The following is a 22,476-nucleotide window of genomic DNA, read 5'->3' as shown; positions in this document are numbered from 1 at the left end:
TAAAATAATAATCATTAAAAATAAATAAACCCCACGAGATACAATCAATCATTATCTTTCCTTAATTTTTCGGTGATTTCTGCAATACTGAAAATGGATTATCTACAACACTGAAATGCACAGAACTACAGATGTTAGAAATTAAAAGATTAGGGGCAACAAAACTATTGAATTCTCCTGACAAAAGCAGCACAGCTCTGTACAGTCCACGTACACGGCCTGGATTTGGAAGTTCTAACCAAAAACCTTCAAAATCCCTTTGGCATTTCACTTCATTGCTCCAAGCCAGACATAGTGCCACTCACAAAAAATTGATTAGTGCTTAAATTGTTCAAATATATGCATATTTGTGCCAGTTTGTCTTGAAATTTATTTACAGCTATTTAATAAGCAACATGTATACCTCATACTGAAATCATTAGTACTTTCCTTTGGAGAACTTAGTTCTGGGAATTGCTTGAAGGAGTCCAGTGCAGAGCCACAAAGATGATTAAGGGAGTGGAACATCTCCCTTATGAGGAGAGGCTGAGGGAGCTGGGTCTCTTTAGCTTGGAGAAGAGGAGACTGAGGGGTGACCTCATCAATGTTTACAAATATGTAAAGGGTGGGTGTCAGGATGATGGAGCTAGGCTTTTTTCAGTGATATCCAGTGATAGGACAAGGGGCAATGGGTGTAAACTGGAGCATAGGAAGTTCCACGTTAACATCAGGAAGAACTTCTTTACTGTAAGAGTGACAGAGCACTGGAACAGGTTGCCCAGGGGGGTTGTGGAGTCTCCTACACTGGAGATATTCAAGGCCCGCCTGGACAAGTTCCTGTGTGATGTACTGTAGGTTACCCTGCTCTTGGGGGGGGGTTGGACTAGATGATCTTTTGAGGTCCCTTCCAACCCTTGGGATTCTGTGATTCTGTGATTCTGTGAATAACATATGCTTTGGACAAAGCTGCTATACTGAAACTCAGATATTAGAAAGTGAAGCAACTTAGTCTAACCTAGGAAGATACAAATATATACATAACTTCAAACATACAAGTAATCTAACTGGAACACTTAGTGATCTGCAGACGGAATGCTGCTACTAGTAGAACAGAATTACACCACTAAATAGTAAGAATATGATCTTCCCTCTCTCTCGCAAGCTCACATATTCCATTAAACTTATGGATGCTTAAATCAAAAAATGCTTTTACTTTTCATAAGTCAGTATTTTTTCTTTAGCAAGAGGTCATGAAAATTACCGAATAAAATGTCACTTCATCACAAGGGTTTGAGACATGCAAAATACTGTTTTGAATGTGGACCTCACAAGGCTTTTCTGTAATGGAAATAAAGCCATGGATTCCTAAGCTTGGGAAAGGCCTAACTTTATAGTCTTTTTTTTTTGTCCAGACATCAAAAAACAATGAGCAGTTTATTTACTTTTTCCAATGCGTGCATGCTGAACACAGGACCATCATGTGCTTTGACAGTTTTTATGAGAAACACATCTCTCCAAATACACACATCCCCCGTGGAAGTTCCAGAGAACGCCATCTCTTCAGTCCAGCCATATACTGCACACATCATTGTATCAGTTCTTCCCAAGGCACCTATGCAGCCCTTTCTCCCAATTAGTCCTCCACCTGGTTCAAACCAAAAACAAGATATCAGATGTTTGCTTGGAGCTGTTTTCCAAAAACTATACAACCTTGCCCAAAGCAGCAAGCCCTTTTCCCCTGGGTCACCCCTGCTCCCCAAAAAATTAAGCCCAAGTTCTCAGAAAATAAAGTTTTTGCACAGTTTGTCATCTTTCAAGAAAAAAGAGCATTACTTTTAACTTACTACTTGAACCTGGATCTGAACATGTGCCACATATAGACATACAAAGAGAGTCTATTTATAAACTCTCATCTAAACAAAAACATTAATATCTGCCACACAGTTCACAGAAATTCCTAATGAAATTAACTTGGGGAAAAAAAAAAAGTTTAAATCTTGATATCCCATCCTTTTCACAATAACTTTCAGTGAGATTTTATTTTAGAGGTTTGCTGTACTGACCTCTGGATAGTAGAAATGTTACAGCTTTACAGATTTTAAAATACAGTATGGAAAATCATTTGATAAATACAAAACATGGTAACTTCTGGCTAGAACATCAGATTTTTATTTTCACCGTTGTCAGAGAAACTTCATCTGTTACAACACAGAAGCCCCTCAGGATGTGACACTTCGTATTGTTCTCATAATTACAGAGGCAACGTCTCTGAACCCCTCTGCCACCACTTGGCACTGATGAAAATTTAGTCCAAGCCATATACTTTGGTGTTACTTCTCACATCAAATGCACCTGCTCTAGTGCAGACTTCAGAGACTTAGCATTTGTTAAGGTGCACTGATACTCTACTCCTCACATTAACACTGCTAAGTGTGCTTCAAGGCAACTGCCTTGCCAGTGTGCCATTGTGATTACAGATGGGCTGTAGCATTAGATAAATTTGATTCCTGCTGATTGAGCAATGCCAAAGAGGAAAGAGGCATTTTAAAAAATTTCATTTGATTTAAAATCACCATCCCTAAGCTTTTATCGTAGTTAAGATTTCTTTCTACAGAAGTTATAGTAATTTGTTCATTAAATATTCTGACACACTTTGTTCTTTCTATAGATAGCAAGAACAGTAGTTACAATTAATTATTTATATAGACTTCAACAGCTTGAACTCAGGCAATGTTGACTAAGTTCTGTTGGAACCAGAACTGAGAAAACTAGTGTCTTTTTTTCCAGCCACAGAGTTTTCTTACCACAATAAATCTTTATCACAGGCTCACATGAATTGATGTGCATAAATAATTGGAATATTATGAGCAGATAAGCTAGTATTCCATAGCACATATGTCTTTATATACTTTTTGAGGTTTGAAACAATGAAGTTCACAGTAATATCAGGGAATGTATTTTTCACTCTTCAAAAATTTTTGAGCAGATAAAGCAAGATGTTTTTCTTTGGCTTTTATTTTTAGAGTTCAACAAAGGATTCTAAACAAACAGGTCTCAATTGGCACATGTATCCTCTTCAAGTACTTTGAATTCTTGTATGTGGATTTTTATAACTTTAAATTTACTTATATTTGTGCCTCTTTACGATATACCTCTTTTAAAGGTCCTTCTTCCAAATTATTCTATGATTTTAGAGCAGCTATGTAACATTATCAGATATGCTATATTATTATTAGATAAAAAGAAACAAAGTAGTAAATTCAGGGCCCTCTCTACTTGTATAGTTCTAAATCCATGGCAAATTTACCTTAAAAAGAAATCCTATTACTGCCATAATGCCAATTAATATGAATTTCTACTAGGCCGAAGCTAACAGAGAAGTACGTGGAGAAAACATTTGCCTTTAATACACAAAACATACTATAAGGGATTCACGGTTTATAATAGAAGTAATAGAAAATGCTGTAATTCTGAAAGTTTTCCTTACCTGCTCTACGCCAGAATTTCATGTGTTTAATTCCAACAGTAGTCAATTTATCAGGCATATACGGGTTAATCTTAACAACAAAAATTTTATCTTTACTTCCCCTGAAATGCAAAGCAAAATAGTTTAAATTAAAAAAAAAAAAAAAAAAAAAAACACAAAAAACTATTCATATTCTTAAATAGGTTTTGGTTTGGGGTTAGTTTGGGGTTTTTTTGTCCCATAACGTATACCTTCCCTATCTTGCTAACATTTACTTCCAAATCATTAACAATAATTTATTATGAGAAGAAAGCCAGAGAAGAGGAGACTGAGGGGTGACCTCATCAATGTTTATAAGTATGTAAAGGGTGAGTGTCAGGATGATGGAGCTAGGCTTTTTTCAGTGATATCCAGTGATAGGACAAGGGGCAATGGGTGTAAACTGGAGCATAGGAAGTTTCATGTGAACATCAGGAAAAACTTTTTTACTGTGAGAGTGACAGAGCACTGGAACAGGTTGCCCAGGGGGGTTGTGGAGTCTCCTACGTTGGAGATATTCAAGGCCCGCCTGGACAAGTTCCTGTGTGATGTACTGTAGGTTACCCTGCTCTTGCGGGGGGGTTGGACTAGATGATCTTTTGAGGTCCCTTCCAACCCTTGGGATTCTGTGATTCTGTGAACTTGCATACTGAGTCCTGCTCTATCTTCATTGCCCTTGACTCTTCAAAGAAGATAACTACGTTACTTCAGAAATCCACCAGGTGGCATTTTCTTTACAAAAGAATACACATTTGCACTAAGTTTAGCTATACAGCATTTCGACCTCTGACAGCTCATAATGAAACTTAAAATTGCAAATCTTATTTAAAAGCCTTTCATAGTGAAAACAAACTTCCATTCTCATTTACCTTTTATTTTTCCGTTTTTTCTTGTTAGTATAAAACATACACTGCTATCTCAATTTTAAATGGAAATTTTAGTTGTTTCTAGAAATACGAAAACCTGTTGTGTGTTTTAGATTTCTTACTATGTTTCTGTAAAATCAACACCTTGCTTCAGTCCTATAGTGTGGACACCACCCTCCCAAAAAGAAAACAAACCCCAAAACAAACAAACAAAAGCCACCAAAAAAAAAAAAAAACCCCAGCTTTCAAACGTGTTTGCTATCTGTGCAAGGTGAGAAACGCTTACTAGTAGGGATTTTTTTGCCTATAAAATGCAGAAGAGCCTCTAGTCTCTAATTTTTGCTCCCTGTTCAAGAGTAGCAATAATCTTTTACCTCTGTCATTTCCAGACCTCTAAATGAACTAGTAACAAGAAGAATGAACCAGTTTCTTACCAAACTCACAGTTTAATCTTCAATATGTATATGCTGCTCTCAAAAATTCTATTCAATTCTTCTGAGTAGGTAGGAAGAAAAACACTCAAGAAACTAAACCCAGTATAAACTGGTTAAAGTTTGATTAAAAAGGGGAATTAAGTGAGATTGATGTGTTCAGAAAGTAGGGGGATTTAAGAAAAAAAAAAAAAAACCCAACAACAACAATAAAAAAAAAAAACATCACTAGAAAGGAGGCAACTGAAAGGCCGAAACCAGCATCTTCAGAGAAGCCAAGTACCTGGGCTTCTAACAAATAATAAATCCTTTTTAAATCTACCTAAAACTATATTTAGTGTATACATACTGAATCCAGACAGAGCGGGGAAATACCCACTCACATTATTGCTCTATTTAATGCAACAGATCCTTAGAAGCAGCAAAGACAAAGGTTTCAAAAACATTACTTAACATCACAAATAAGATTTTTATCTTGTACATTAAAACTATATTTATTAAAATTACATTAAATAGTCTGTGCAGAGGCAAAAAAACCCTTCAAAAATATTTAACCTTTGAAGGTTATTTAATCCAACTTCCCATTCAAAGCAAAGCTAACTTCAAAGTCAGATCAGGCTGCTCAGGACTCAGAAAGGAAAATGAAAGAACACTGAAGAAAAGACAACATAAAAAAAACATCTCAAACTACTATCTCAAGACAGATTGGACTTCTGATGAAAGAGATTCTGAAAAGCAGAGCATACATTAGTATCTCTGAGAGGGCCAACAAAAGTGTATGGAGCGAGTTTTAATGAAATTATTTCAGAACTCATCAAAAAAAGTAAATAAACTTTGCCTTCTGTGTCTGCTTTCTTCACCAGTTGAGCTGTCACTGAAATAATTTTTGTTGACTCTCTGAGAGTCAACAGTTTCTTCTTTCAAAGAAAGTTTTAAGTCTGTGCTAAATATGTTTAAAGCTGTGCTCTATCACTGAAGTGACAGAAACTGCTAATTTATTAGAGAACCATTATTCTTCCGTTAATGTTTTCCTTACTGTCATTTGAGGGTAGATCTAGGTACAAATTTTAAAATGGAGTTACATTCCTACCTTACTGCTGAAAGCTTTTCCCCTTTCTTCCAATCCCAGAGTACAATAGTGTGATTGTCATCTATTCCAACAGAAGCCAATCGTTTCCCATCCGCTAGAAAGACAAATTTATGATTAAGAGAGTAGATACATAATTATGCTGCAATAATAAGGAACCATGTTAAAGAATATTATAACTTCACAAATATTATAAGAAGAATGTACAAATACGTAAATAATCATGTGACATATGCTTAAAGGCACCTCTGTCTGCTTTTAAACTTGAGTGGTCAGTTGGATAGAGCTTAGGACTTTAAGTCACCCTGTCTAAAAATTGTGCTTAGATCCTCTGCGTTTCTATCAAATCCTTTGTTCAGGCGGTTGCTGACATAACTGCACAAAAACTTTAATCACAGGTTGTACTATGAGAATTTTCTGCTCAGTCTGAAAAATCCGTGTTCATTTTTAAACAGGAAAGCATTAAAGCAATGCCATGAAGTTTATGAAATATCCTTGAACTTAGTAACAGTGTGAAGTCTTTGAGAAGCTCTGACATGTATCCCACACTAACATCCAAGAAAGAAGTTAGTTTTGCTTGCTTGTGCTAAACAACTTTCTGACATGTATCAATCTTTGAAATTGCTATATATCCATGACAAAATTTGGGATATCAGATTCGCATTTTGAAAAGAACCAAAGGTAAGAAGCATCAAAGACCCTGAACTACTCATCTTTGGGATCACACGTTTTCAGTGTGAGGTTACAGATCCTATCTAGTAAGTCCAAGACATTAAAGAATGAACAGAAGTCAGTGGAAAAGAGGAAATTTAACACTGGCACAGCAATTCAGTGTATGGGGTGTAAAAATCTCAAAAGATGTAACTGACAGTCTCTTGTTAGTATAAGATGGAGAGAACGGCTGGGTTTCTGCTCAGAACTCCTCCATAAATGGACTTTCTGAAATTACCAGTGCGCTACCCAATTGGCTTGCAGGATTTAAATTCTTTAAAACTGGACACCTGATAAATTTGCTTACACAGTTGTAATGCAGACATAACACTCAAGATCTGTATACCTGCCTCATACAACAAAAAGAGACTCCAAAGTGATCAACTCAGCTATTAAATGACACAGAACCTGTTCTTGCATTTCCTGATGTGCAAGACTCCACAGGAGCTTTTTGTAATCAATGATCATAGCCTCTCTCATTTGACATTGATCATTGGAGAATACTTTTAATGCAAAATCTTCAATGTAAAGGAATTCCCAGTCGCTCATTACAACTGACTAGCTTTCATATAGAAAACTAAAATTGTAAATAAATAAATAAATACTTATTACCTGAAAAATCAACAGCACAAACACCATACTGGTGATAGCCCTTTAATACTGAGAGTGGTTTTATCGTTTCTGTATCCCAAATGTGTATTGAGGAATCTCGACCAACCTGAAAGTAAACATTTATAAGAAATTTTTTTTCATTTCCCTGTTACTTCACACAGTTGTTTAAAAGCATAATACTTACAAATTCTTTAAAAAGTATTTGACAAATGTTTACAGAGGTAAAATTTTTGTAGTATTACTTTTGTCTGGCTAGCAGTTATTCCTTCTCCTGCTTTACAAATACCACTCCCCAGCTGGCTCTTTCTTTCCTCCAAATAACTCAGACACATTAATCACAACTGAAATCACTCTCCGCTTCGGGGAAGAGAACGGGAAGCAGCCCTTCATTGATTGCACTGTGGCATATTTATTCCATCAATTCTCTATCAATCATTCCCTGTCTAAAAATAAAAGGTTATTTTTATTGCTGGTATGGAAGCTACTCTGTTTGGGAAATCAAGGTGACTTCTGCTGCTTTCTGTTGTCATTACAAGTGCCTACAAGCCAGCTTTTAAAGCATCAATACCTATGGAGTAATATCCACAAAAATGGCACCAATGCAGGTAACTAGAACATGGTAAGAAAAGCAACATAGCTTATTCTTTTCAACTATATACAAGCACTATTAGTCAATATTTACAAGATTATTTGCTATGCCAAAGACTTTGCACCTCAGTACACAAAAAAGGCTGCAAAACCAGAACACTTTCCTGTGTTTAAGACCAGAGGAAGGACTCAAGAAAAAAGGATCTATTTCTCATTTTGTCACTAACATAACATGCAATGTTTGCAAAGCTCTTTGTAATATCCACTAGCAGGAAAATCTGAACCAGTGTTCCATGGGGAATTTGATTATTGCATTAACTAATTTCTGCAGGTAATGTAGTAAACAATAGTATATAATGTGCATATATAAGCCAGTACGTAACAGAGTATATGCTCCTGTTGATAGCATAAGGTGTTCTAAAACACAGCAAATCTGGGCATATTTTTAGTTTTAGTTTTTACTACTCCAAAATTAAACAGAATAAATTCTCACATTTAGGTCTTTAATCTCTAGACTGACCTGCGAATTGTGTTGATCACAAACATTTTTACACAAATTTAGGGCATTATAAGCAAAAGTTTATTTCTATTAAAAACTTCAGTTCACATATTATCCAATTTATATAACAACAACAGCAGTAATAACTTAAAAACCCTGAAACATCAAATCAAGCCTTCACGTCCTGGTGTATAAACATTTAGGTGAAGAGGTATTTGTCTGAACACATGAATGAAAAGGATATATCTAAAATTACTGTCTTGTGAAAGGTAAAATGAACTTCTTATAAATATTTTAGCACCATACACACCTGAGTTGCATGTACAAACAGTAAATGGTTTGGCTATAAGTGATAACCAAAACCAGAACACATGAAACTGAAATGCCAGAACGTAGTAACAACTGCTAACTTTATGTTATGTAATAGTATACAAATGCATATATAGCTAACTTCATAACTAAGATACTAAAAAAAAATGGTATTTTTATTGGACATTTCCTCCACTGTTATCGTGAAGCAGCAATGTGATGAAAAAAAATAAAACATGAATCCATTCTTAAGTAAAAAAGATGTTAAAAACCCCCAGATATTTACAAAAACCTATCAACTAAAGTCTCTTATCAGAATTAATATAAAGAACTGGGAAAAAAACCTTATGTAGCAGATGGAATCATGTTAAAGAACTGCAACTAAATACAGTCCTTCACCTCAATAAATGTACACTGGACTTTCTTCCTTCAAAATAGGCTTTTCTAAATTCAATAGTAACAATTTCAGATTCTTATTGCAGATAAACACGCATCCTACCTGGCCTGTTGCCACATAGTCCTTTAAGGGATGAATAGCAAGGCAAAGAATGTCATCATCATGACCTAGATAAAAGCGCTGTGTATTCTGCTGTCGATTGTACACCACTCCCACTGCTGCAACATGGTATACAATTTCACCCGTCTGAGTGTAAAATAAATTGCTTCGACAGTCATAACCTCTGTAACTGAAGAAAAAAAGTTTGTTCTTCAAGGACATAACGATACATACTGAAACTCTGAGGTAAAATAATGCAAAATGCATTTTGCACACATGAAAATTTAAACACTTAACAACTGCTGTTTTGGTGTTTTAATATTATTAACATATTTTCCTAAAGAAGCACCAATTTACCAATTCCACTTGCTATTCAGACATCAGTACTATTAGCATTAGTTTGAAAGTGGCTGCTATTTAACAGTAGCTCTCCACAACTAGTTTAGAAGAGAAAGTAATAGCGAGTCACTTTTTCAGACATCATGGAGAATCTGGGCGTGCAATGTGTAATCAAACAAAACAGCCAAACTAGTACTTTGGACATTTTCTATCTCTTACTATTTGAACAACAGGCAGCAAAAAGTTTCCATAAGAATGTGGACAACCCAGATTTCATAAAACTGAGTTTCTGGAAACTTACTAATACAAAATAAATGCATAAATTTTCTACCAGGTCAGCTTGTTTTGAAGGAAAACCCCGTATCCTTTCTGTACTGACACAGCAAGTGCATGAGTAGGCCAATTCCCTACTGAGGTCTGCATGCACTATCACAGTGTATACATTTTTTCTTAGGCATGATTACAATTCAGTACCCCGTAAGAAACAATGGTATCATTTTCAAAAAGGCTAGGGTCCTACTTTCAGACGTAATTTAAGAGGGTCAGAAACCTAAAACCATTAAACAATCAAGTTGTAAACTAGTGTTTTTAACAATGTGATCCCTGGCAGTCAACGGAGATAACATTAAAAAAATGTGTAACTTAAATCCATTCCCTCCTTTCTTCTGATACGAACAGTATTCCGTATACTCCTGACACATCTTGTTCCTATGCTATTAATTCCCCAGCTAACCTCTTTCTGTTTGTTCTTCTGTTCTTGCACATCTTCACTAAACTTTTGAATTATTTTACAAAGACGCAGGCAAAATCTGGTTACATTTCTAAATATACAGTTAGATTTACAAGAAGGGAATAACACTTGAATGTGCTTGAACTGGCCATAAGTTATCTTTATTTAGGAATCATAAGGCTTTACCTAAGTATTTCTGAACCCAGCTTCTAACTGAACTAATTGAAAAAAAGCCCTGACCATGGTAAGTCAGTCATTCTTGGCAAACAACTAAACTTTCAGCATTGGGCAACTGCAAACTGACAGAAATCCCAAACATCTGCTATACTTTTCATGATATGAATTGGTTTGCTTAATTAAAATTATGTTTCACCAGAACAAATTGCATCATTTTAAAGAACAAAACGAATGCCAGATCTTTTTGCAACACTGCAGCTCTTTATCACACAAGACAAAGATGCATTTGCACACATACCAGTAAGTGCCATACACAAAATTAATGGGATAGCATTAAGACAACTACTGCATAAGACACGTAAAAGGTTTAAATGACACAGAAATTATGTAGTCGAGGTAGAAAATTTTTCATAAAATTATATACAGCTTTCTTTGTGTAAACAGTGCACCAACACTAGACCAATACAAATACTAGATCTATGCATTACTGCAAAACATCACAGCAGGTGATTACTGGCAAACCTAGAGCAGGTTTGAACATCCTGTCTTTCCGTCTGCTCACCTTTACTACTCTCAATGGTACTTAGTTCACATGTTATTAGAGAAAAATTGCTAAAATCACCTCACAAAGCAGTCAGTCCAGGTCCATTCCTTCCCAGATTCAGACTGTTGCATTTCCCCTTTTTGAAGTTCGTAAGATTTCTCCCTCCCTAGTTCTCTAGCCTGTTCAGGTCCCTCTCAATGCAGCACAGCCATCTGGTGCACCAAGCACTCCTCCCAGCTTCATACTGCCTCCAATACTGTGAAGTCCAAAGCTGGATCTCTTTAGATTGCAAACAAGCAAGTTGCCATGGTTTAATGAACTTCTTAAACCAGCAAAAAATGTGACAGCACAGAAATAACGGCTTTTAAATACATCTCACTCCAGCCCACTGTTTACATTGGTACTCGCACTCAGGCTCTTAACATCAGGTTTGGCGCCAGTCCAGCAACTTTTCAAGTGTCTCCGGAGTTACTGCCCCTTCAAGGTCTCTAGAAAAGTTTCTCTTTCCATTAGGTCTGATGCTCAGCTATATGTTTGCTTCCTGCTCTTCTCAAAAGTGACTAACAATTTAGAGTCACAATACAAGTGCAGACTCTTCAATCATACTTCGATCTCCCTCCACCCATAACCCTCCCTAACAACTTCTCCTAGCAGCAGCATGTCTGGATGTTTTGAAGCTGATTTCTGCCTGACAAAAAGTGCTGCCTGTTTGCCCTGCCTGGCTAAACCTTCTTTGATGTCCAGCCACTAGTTTCTAAAGAGACATAACACAGAATGACCTACAGCAGCTGTGAAGAAAGAAAACCAAAATAACCTATCACAGTATGCAACATCAGCAGTTAAAGGAAATGACAACATTCAGTGAGGGGGAGGCACAGTGCCAAAGAAGATATTTGGACCTGTTGCTGCTTAGGCATCATTTTCCTGTGCTTCACTCTGGACTGTGCTGTTAAAAACACTGCATTCCCTTTGCAAATGCAGAGTAATAATATTTTATTTTTTTTTCAAAGCAGCTGAATATACACCCTGTACGAGAATATCTTGAAAAACAGCCACTAAAAATGTATGGTGAAAGAAATAATGCTTTAAAAATACTGGACATTGAGCAATTTCATACAAGGTTAGAAGTCACCTATAAAAGTAAAAAGCATTAGGACAGAAAAAGGGTCTCAGATCCTTCTCCCTGTAACCCAAAAATTCAGACTTTTCCCAGTTCTTGTTCTAACAGTTGCCTATTATTATGCTTCAGCTAAGCATAGTGGAACTGAGTATGTTAATGCCATATATCACTGTGCTACTCAAAACCTCCAAAATCTATCAAGGAAGCAGGAAATTACTTATTACTACTCACGGCTATAACCTTTTATGATAAGAAGTTGAGATTTTAGTTCACTTCTTCCATTATTAAAAAAGGTGTACAATCAGCTATTTACAACTAAAATAAAACATTATGTTGCCAAAATATCAAGCAGAGCAAACAAAGGCATTTTGTAGCACAGTTAAACATATCTGGTCATTCCCATACACCGGTTTACTAACTCCTTAACTATATAGGTACTTTTCACCAGAATGAATTGATGGGCTATCTAGTCCAAGCAGAGATACACTTTTCAGTGTAGAAGATCATTTCCTGAGTTCCAAAATACTTATATCTCCATTATTATGAAACCAATTTAGAACTAAGGTTATTAGCTAATCTCATAAAAAAAAAAAAAAGAGAAACAATTTCTTTGCATGCAGAAAACAAACCACAGAAGCAATTTACAAGGCAACTCAATTAGCAGCTACAAACTAAGTAACAATGAAAGCAAGCTCTGCATCATAGTTACTGGGTAATACGTAACAAGGCACAATAAAGGTAATAATACTGCATTCTGTTGATGACAACGCTGCAATAGTTGTTTCCAAGCGGTCTTCAGCAACAGGTAATCAAACCATCAATCCAGCTCCAGTTCAAGTTAATAGGATAGTATCTTTCAGACAAAGAGCCTCCTAATGCTAGTAGGAAAAAATTTTTGCCATTACCTAGGTCATGTAGAGGAGGGACGCGATTCAATCTGAGATTAAGACATGTAAATGCAGGTGTTTGCATGTGCTTTAGATATATTAACACCTATATTTTAACCAACAGTGCTATAGTCAATATAGTCAATGGAACCTGCAGGGCTATTCAGCTGACCAAACAGTCAACATTTAACTTTACTTGAGCCAAATCACTCCTTATGCTTTGCTGACTACTGACTGGATCTCCATAGACTGCAACAGAAGTTTAGATATACACATAAAACCACCTACTTTCAGGCACAGAAGTATAGTTTCTTCAACCTGAAGCTGGATCCTACCCACAGTTGCAAATTACGCATCTAAAGCCATCTAAGGGGCAACTTCGCAAGTACTGTCCACTCTGGGTAAAGCCTCAATGTCTAGTTTGTCTGATTCTGTAAGGGTTTCAAAATTCGTATGCTACTCTTCAAAGCATATGTAGAAAACTCCCAAATGGAGTGCAATCTTGCCCCAAAAATCTCCAGAAGAACCAAATGTCAAAATAAACATAGTTGAGGTCACAGTCTTTAGCACAAAGGCAGAGATTATTTTCTTTTAAAATATTTTTGCATGACAATAGTGTTTTCTCAACAGGCCCCACTTACAGCTTACTCCCTTCAGATGCTATTTGTATATATTTTAACCCTCTGGTAGGAATCCATGCAAGATGTTGTAAAGACTCTCATTTAAGGGCATGAGAAATCCCATGTCACCTTGGAAACATAACCAAATTTCATCTTATTTGGTAAGGCCAGTTCAATGAATATCCTGAAACTCAAACTAAATTTTGTTTAAAACCTTCGAATAACTAAAAGTCATTCTTGTGAGATCAGCAGCATAGCTTCATAGCTTTGAGAGAATACAGGACTACTATTCTTATTATATACTTCTATGAATATAATAGTATAATATTTGCATCCTTATTTCCTGCCAGCAGAAAGAAACTTTCATAAGCATTGAGTCTGAGAAAGGGGTTCCTCTGAATCTCTCTCAAAAGTAGTATCCTTTTTGTTTCTGAACCACCACCACTGTCAAAGACATGGCAGAAAGAAAATGTAGGCATAGTCAAAAAGAGTCCAAACTAGTACACCACTTTAATAACCTTTCTGATGATGACTGCATCAGACCTCTTAGAGAAAGATGCACTTAGAGATTAAACTGTTAATAGAAGTTGCTGTCTCATCTGTATTAGTCAGTGGCTGGCTCACATACTCAGAATTATTATTTTTATCCCTTCCCAGAATGGGAAGTAAGCAGAGGTTTAAAAGATTTCTTACACAATATGAAGAGATTTTAAAAAGCTCATCTTTCAAGGCAGTCGATAAAATTCAAAACATAACCAACATGCCCAAAAACAAAGAAAGGAAAAAGAGCTTCCTATTCCCCTAGTTCAAAAAAGCACCACTTTGCACACTTTCAAGGAACATCCAAGACATTTCCATTGCAGCTAAAGAAAGATGAAGCAAAGCAGACTTCCTGAATCAGAGAATATGCCTATTACTCACTTGGATGTGGGTCACTTTAAAGTTAACAGCCTGGACATTGAGAAAAATCTCTTGTTCAGCATGGATTCTTCATTAGTTTCCTTGATGCCCATTGGGTAACCAGACAGAACTCAACTGGACATTCTACTTCTGGTCATTCCTGGATATTCTGGTCAAGCTTCACTTCTGTTGTGAAGGAAATAACAATAATCCCAAAGATCCAGGGCCCTTGCTTCTGCTACATCCTCTTCAGGATCATTTGGTTCAATTCCTAGACCAAATTTTAAAGACTATATAGAGCTACCCACCTTAATGCATTTTCTACACCAATACAAAAATCTTCAACTGAGAATTCTGGAGCACCAAAATAGAAATAGAAAACCCCAACTCTGTAACAAGCTTCCCAGTTGTCATTATTTCCAAAGCTATTCCTCGGACTCCATGTCTTTTACAGACAAAAATGCCGAGTTGAAAAATTAACTATCCTTAGCCAATTAATTTATTAAGTATTTCATATGGAGCCCTTCTAAAATTAAGTATCATCATAAAGACAGTACCAGTAGTTATCTGTGCATTTACTTATCTCTAAAAAGAAGTTGTATTCCCGCAAAGAGGTACCTTTTTGAGAGGAAAACAGTATTACCCGATTTCCAGTGCCTTAATTTAATCAAGGCTTTGAGTATGTTTCGTATCAAGGGAATTTATATTTCATTCTTTCATTCTAATTTAGTAACACCTACTGCCGTTTTGCTTTAAGACACCACATCTTTGTTCTGATGAAAAAGTCTTCACTTATGAAGAGTTATGGGAGACTACCAGCCCTAAAGATGAAATCGTAGAACTGAAAGGATGAATCTGAAAGTCATTTTGGTACTTAAATCAGCACCAAAAAGAGAATGAAAGTGAATTTTAACACACTTGTAGGACCTGGTAAGAATTAAATTTAATTACTAAACTACCTTAGAAACATGTAAATTGTTTCAGATTAGGTACAAACAGGTTTTGGGTTGTTTGTTTTTTTGTTGTTTTCTTATTTAATAAAATATCAATAGAAACAACATTCAGCACAGAATCCAGCCATCTTCAACTATACCAAGCTTCCAAAATAATATACCAAAGAGAACTATTACTTTCCAAATGCTGAAAATTATGTAATAGCCAAATATTATAGTCACCTCTATTCAAATAATAAGTATCAGCTAAAGTTTCAGTGCAAATTCAATTCAGAATTCACACTTAGAATTAGTCTACTTTGGCATCAAAGGTTCCTATTAAATTAGTGTACATTTATTTTTACATAAATCACAATGCAACTGACCTAAAAGTCTTTCATCTGATTCTTAAATGATGATCACCAACCTACAAAACACAGTCTGCTTTGTGTATTTTAAAGAATCCTAGTTTTCATACCCATGAACAAAATGTAATCTTATACTGTTCCCCGGAGCTCGCTCTCGTCTCTTAGAAGCTGCACTTTTTCTTTTTTCTTTGCATTGCTCTTTAAGTTGAGGTAGATCTTCTTTGTAAACCTTTAAGAAGGAGCACACAATAAATTAAAAGATTCACGAGAAACACATTTCTGAGAATTCAGCCACAGTAATCATCCATATAAATGAAATACTGACATAATTGTAAAAAATCTCCAAGAACTGTAGCTGGCTATTGCACAGTGTAACTTGTTTTAAAATTACAACCAAAACTCTATCAGAGCATGTTAAGAATACATGTACTGTTTTTATTTTTCATCTATTGTGTCTTCAGATTTTGAATATATCAGATAATAAGAATTCTAAAAGTTTTGGTCAGTTCCTTGTCAGACTTCAATCTCTCCAGTTTTCAGACTTCAACAGGTATTCATAAAAGACCAACTTAAGCCCTGAGAAGCATTCCAAGTACCATCAAAACCAGAATGTTTACCTGTCGACGATAGGTGATCTGTGTCTCTTGTTCAATTTCAGAGTCCAGCTCTGGAACATCAGACTGATCTGAATCCGAGTCATCACTATTAGAATCAACCAAACTCTCTGCCACCAAAAAAACAGAAATAGAAAATGAAGCAACCTAAATTACAAACAAGAAAGCATTTAAAGTAACTGCTTAATGTTTCTGATTTGATATTCAATGCCTATGTTAACTACACATAAATTGCTAATAATTAACAGGCTGAAAGAATCAGTTCTGCTGAAATTAGAGAAATTTAGTAGAAATAAGACAACTTGTAAGTATGGTAATTTTGGGAGGGTTTGGGAGCGACTTAGTTTCATTCATTAAAATTATTTCATAGACATTAATGTGAGGAGGAAAGGAAGAAGTAAGAGAATGAACTAATGAGTATAAAGCAGAAAATAAGACTTGCAGAAAGGTAACAAGAGAAGTAAAGGACTCCAAAGAGAAACTTATGGTTAAGTGAGCCATTGATGTAAGTAGCAATTCTCCAGGTACATTACAGGGAAAAAAGAAAAAATCATATGTGGAAAGGAAGTGGCAAAATTTTCCATGACTATGGAGAAAGAGTAGTCATTTAAAGTTTCTGCTTTATACCTGGGGAAAGACAGATAATGTTACAGCACAGAATTTCATTCCAACAGAAACTGAAAAGAATGTCCTGGCTGATAAACTGGAATATATCTGGATCTTTCTGCAACCTTTGATTGAATGTTGCACATTTATTGATTAAGAAACCAGACATAAAGTCAGTCTAGAACACAAATTATTTTAAAAGATCTCAAAATGTAACTGCAAAGACAAAATCACCACTCAGTAAGAAATGTTTCCAGAAATATGCAATAAAAAGTAATCTTTTCATCAGTGATCCAGAGAAACCCAATATAGCTAGTGATAGTCAGTCAGAAAGGCCATTATCAGCACAATTACCAATAGTGTGACAAAACAGATGTATGCTGCCCTTAGTGTCAGATAGCCAGAAGTAAGGTTATATATCTATAGACAAGAAATCTGAACACTTTCTATATAGATATTTTATCTTGGGATGCATTAGCTAATAAGAAATCTGAGTAACAGAAAATAATTAGTTGAAAACCGATTCATACCATAAAGAATCAAACAGGCTTCTCGGAGGCTTCATTAAGGAGATGAAGAAAACTATAGCTTCTTTCTGCATTTGGTACTGACAAGGCCAGCACTGAAACAGCATTCATTTACCCAGTAGCTGGGTCTGCACTGATACATCTTCATATTAAACAAATCAATTATGAAGCTTAAATTATCATCTAAATAGTTCAAAATTTTAATCAACTTTTTTTTTTCCAGTAACATCTTGGCATCCAGTTGTTGTCAACTTAGTAAAGGATAATACATACGGAATTCATGAAGTTGTACCTACGATTCAAACTTTTGCATTTTCCCTGTGCACAGGTAACACAGGGGTTATTTTTATTTTCCCCCCAGAATCTTGATAGACCGCACATACAGGGTACAGGCAAGCATTAGCCAATGTTCTCAGGTGGCAATTCTGAATATCTATTTCTATACTTCCACCAAAGAATTTTACTTCCATTTTAGTTTCCCCTCCTCCTACCTGTTTTTGTTTTGTTTTGGTTTTTTTTAAATAAATGTCTTACCCTGGGGAGCTATATGAAGAGAATCCTTCAACTTCCGGTCAGGGACAAACTTCCACTGAAAGACAGAATGATCAGCCCCCCCAATGGAAACAACCCATTGGTGATCGTGTGACCATCTGACATTTGTCACATGAGCAGAATGACCAAGATATTTTTTAAACTTTGCTCCTAGAACAAGAATGAAAATATCTGTCAACGTACATGGAATAAATATTTCAGAAGCCCCTTAAGGAAACACATCAAGAAACCCTTATAAAAAGTAATAGTTTAATTAAAATATTCCAAGTGATATTTTAATTAAAATTAGCAGCAACTTTTTGCAATATTTCCAAATTTTATGTCTTTAAGATAAATTTTTAAATTTGCATTCCAGTATATAATATCTTTAACAAGTCAAACACAAAGACAGAAATCGTATGATAGTGTTGTATGAGGTGTACTAAAGGAAGATTTTCTTAAAACTTTTTTATATTAATCTTATATTTTTTACAAACCAGGATTTTGTCAATTACCGTTCCTATAGTGAAAACATGCAGTTATTTAAATGTTAAATTATGTATATTTGGCTCTGTGAAAGCATCCCCAATATGTGTGCTTGTAGCACTGGTTCCTATTTTTTGTACAATTTGAGCACTATGCACTTCCAGCAATTCATATCCTCACACCTTTAATAACAGTAGTAGCAACAGAACTACATCAAGTTAATGTTTTCACTGACTACTACATAATTACAATACAATCACTGGATCAGTTACTGAAAAGAAGTTCGTAACAGTACTCCATTATTCAGATCCTTGTGCCTTTTCTTTGTTTTTATATTTCTAGTGAAAAAAATAGGGGATAAAAAGGGAACAAATTTCAACTCCTTCAAAATGACAGAAGACTGCTTGCAAAAACATATTTTTCAGTTACCTCAGGTATCAGTAAAAGCCTTACCACTTTAAAAGTAAAACTGGAAAGATTAAAATGAAATGGTTTTTAATATTACCTTTCACAAAAAGAGTTGAAAAAGCTCTTCACACCATTCATTAAAAAAAATAAATAAATAAAATAATTTCTTCAAGCACACACTGTTTGAAGCCATATCGTAAGACCCGTCACAAAGATCATGCGGTTGTAGCCAGTATTAAGCATGCAATGCTGCAAACTGCAGTGATGCACCAGGGCAGCTTTTTGTTTCCCCTTTTAGAACTTAAGACATTAGATCTAGCCCCCGGACAAACTTTTTAGGTTAAGGGGACTCATCTTACAATCTAGAGAACATTTCACAGGCTTTCTCTGATCATCACCACATTACCAGCTTAAGACAGAGATCTCTGCTACTGATAATTCGTTACAGTTCACCTTGAACAGTGTCTTTAGCCTTTCTTGTCTAAAACAACATACATTCCTCCTCTGTTCCCTCAGTCCTCAACACGAAAGTTGAAAATTATATTCCTTGATTTAGGCTTCAGTTTTAGAAATTTCACGTGATTTGTCCTTATTACTAGCCAAAATTTGAGGAAAATGTCTCAGAAAAGTTCTTAAACTTCAAATGATATTCAGTGGCATATTCTGATTACAGGACCAATTTGCTATTCACATATGTATTGCCTCTAATCATTTACTAAAGTTATTTTTTTCTAGTTCTTAGCCTAAATCTCCATCACTGATCCAGAGGAAGGAAGAAAAATACTTGAAGACCAAGGTGGAATACTTAGGTATGTATATCATAGAAGGGTATATACTGCATCACCTCACGATATTCTAAGAAAAAAAAAAAAAGAAGCTATTTTTTCAGCAAATTTTTAGGTATTTGGTTCAAAACACAAGTAGTGCTAGTACTACAGCTGTCAATACACAAACCTATTATTTTTTTCCACCTCTGAACTCAAACTAAACCTCTAAGAATAAATATTGGTCATTCATATACTTTTTAAACACAGTTTTCTAAAACCTTTTTCTTGAATAGCCAAAATTCTAAAATATATGTTTGTAATTGAACTTAAAGGTGCTACCTTTTCTTAGACACGGGTATCGAAAGAGCTTTACTATTCCATAATCATCAGCTGTGACCATAACTTGCCCAATAAAATTTGCATCCACAGAATTAATATCATTTATATCTGAATATTTGGGCCAGATTCCATTAACTTCAAGGCCAGAAACACAGGTCCATGATGCCCACTGAACACCTTTTAATTCTTCCTTGTTTGTTACTTCTTTTCCACCTAAGAACAAAAAGAGCAATTTTTTAATATCCACTTATGTAATTCTAAAGAATGCAAAATTTATCATTCCTCAGAAAACAAATCCAAGTGAGACCGAATTAAAAACTGACTTCTAAAACTGTCCTGATATTGTCTAGTACAGCATCAGCAGTAAGGCTTCTCAAGACAACAGAAGATCATGAGTTTTGTAATTTACAGTTTACTTTTTCTTGGTAATCTGCTTAAGGCTGTGTTATTTTTAAATGTTTATAAAAAATGCATGTAGCCATTCTAAGAAAGCTTGGAAAAATTCTGTTGCTGAACTATTTTAGAAATGTGGATTACTTAGAGCAAAAAGAACTCCTCTGGCCACCCTCAATTACTGAAAACACCAACTTTATACTTAGATCCTTGTTACATTCTTTAACATCAGATCTACCTGTAATAAGATTGTTCCAGTCCCACAAAGTTTCATGTAAGACTTTAAGAACCGTGTCAGACTAAAAGCTCATTTAGGATAGGTAAGTACTGTGTCCATGGAACTATAAATAATGTACAGCGCAAACTGTAAGTATTGTATAACAAATGAAACTCTATAGTAAACGATGATGATAATAGATAAATACTGCAAACAAAATGAGTAGGAAAAATATAGAATAATATTATGTAAAGAGTGTATACACAGAAAAAACAAGTCAAAACTTGTGACAAACACTGCCCTTGACATATTGTAATCAGGACTTCAAAGGGAACTTGTCTTGAAAACTGTTTCAAGAGTATGGGACAGTTCAGTCAAATTTTCAAGACAGTGTTCTCTTGAAAATACTTACAATAATGGGGTCGTCACAGAGGCTGAAAATTATATTTCAGTATTATGAAAAATACTAATTTTCTCTAATAGTCATCTGCCATAAAACACATTTGAATTTGCAATATCAGTAAAATTAATTTTGATATTTTTATTCATTTTGAAGGTTGCATAATTGAATCATGTATATATTCCACTTCCATATTTCTTTTGTTTCCAGTGAGTAATTCCTGCATTCTGGCATTCTTACATCAGGTACTCTTATTTTCTCTAGTTACCTTAACCCATTATACTTCCAAATTAATATGCATTCTGATTCTGCTACAAATTTCTCACTGTAAAAGCTCTTTAAAGTTAAATTCCTCAGTTCTACTGCAAGAATAGTTCTAGAATACCAGACGACTCTTCCAAGACACAACATACTGACTTTTCCAAAAATTTTAAAAACATACAGTACAGATTGAAATCCATTTAATATGCAAGCTCAGTAAGAACAAAGCTATTAAGCTAATGCAAAACTTAATTTGAATGCAATGGGTTGTTTGGTTTTGTGGGGGGTATTTTTGTTTTTTGGGGGGGTTATGGGGTTTTTGTTTGGGTTTTTTTTTTCTTCTGTTGTTGTTGTTTGTTTGTTTATTTTTCTAAAAAAGTGTGAACAAAGATCTAGTTTTCAGAAATAGATCATAAGCCAGCATCTTTACCGTGAAAACATACATTATAAAGAGTAAACACATAAGATAAAAATATTTAAGTAGCTTTGTCAGAAAATACTGTACTTATTCAAATATAGCAGATATTTATAAGAAATTAGGAAAACAAAATAATTCTGTAACCCAATGCTTTGAACCAGAATGTATGTGTGGCTGTTCTTACCAAACTACTGTATGTTCTTTCTGTAACAAGTAACAGATATCATAAAGGCAACTCAGAATCTTACTTGGCATTCTGTAAAAAAGCCTCTTTCCATTGCCATCATTAGTCTGCAAGTATTTACTGTCTGAAGACCAATCCATATGGGTGATGAAACTTAAAGATCCAATACATTCCCCAACTTTCTTGTATCGCTGAACAACACCATATATATCCACAGAGCTGTCATTGGAACCAACAGCTAGAAAATTCCCATCTGGTGAATATTTCAGCTCATGAATAGCTTCTTTCCTGTCTTTGATATGAACAACCTCAGTCATATCTCTGTAGTATGAAAGAAAGCATGTCATAAGTATAAAAGAGCCTTATCAAACTGTCATGTTCCCAGTTTTAAAAAACAGATAAAATCATGAAGTGAACTTTACTATCATATATGCAAACACAAAATTGTTATTTTTAGAGTTGAGTAGAGCTTCATTGCCAAAACAGAAGGGAAGAGTGACGCAAAAAGGTGCTGCACTGGGCTGAGGAAGAGTGAACAAAAGGAACTCTTCAAATTGGGTCCATAAAAAAAAATTAATCAAGTAGGTTACCAGATCTTTATTCATTCACGGAAGAAAACTTCACT

General features: G+C 35.1%; 1 protein-coding gene across 5 annotated transcripts in view; it reads right to left on the bottom strand.

Moving 5' to 3' along the window:
• Positions 1–22,476, bottom strand: part of EML5 (EMAP like 5) — a 101,987-nt gene that overhangs the window by 42,048 nt on the left and 37,463 nt on the right. For all 5 annotated transcript variants that reach the window (XR_010613973.1, XM_065685869.1, XM_065685870.1 and 2 more), the window contains exons 9-18: positions 21,916–22,172; positions 19,979–20,191; positions 17,982–18,149; positions 16,318–16,424; positions 15,811–15,929; positions 9,087–9,273; positions 7,192–7,297; positions 5,872–5,965; positions 3,467–3,567; positions 1,422–1,624 (exon numbers count right to left, since the gene is read on the bottom strand). Coding sequence is in view for 4 of the 5 variants with exons in the window: in XM_065685869.1 (XP_065541941.1) it covers positions 1,422–1,624; positions 3,467–3,567; positions 5,872–5,965; positions 7,192–7,297; positions 9,087–9,273; positions 15,811–15,929; positions 16,318–16,424; positions 17,982–18,149; positions 19,979–20,191; positions 21,916–22,172 (1,555 nt within the window). In the remaining variant the exon portion in view is untranslated. The remainder of the gene's footprint in view (positions 1–1,421; positions 1,625–3,466; positions 3,568–5,871; positions 5,966–7,191; positions 7,298–9,086; positions 9,274–15,810; positions 15,930–16,317; positions 16,425–17,981; positions 18,150–19,978; positions 20,192–21,915; positions 22,173–22,476) is intronic.

The sequence above is a fragment of the Lathamus discolor genome, chromosome 6 (genome assembly GCF_037157495.1).
Source record: "Lathamus discolor isolate bLatDis1 chromosome 6, bLatDis1.hap1, whole genome shotgun sequence".
NCBI lineage: Eukaryota > Metazoa > Chordata > Aves > Psittaciformes > Psittacidae > Lathamus > Lathamus discolor.
This window is presented reverse-complemented; position numbering and strand designations above follow the sequence as displayed.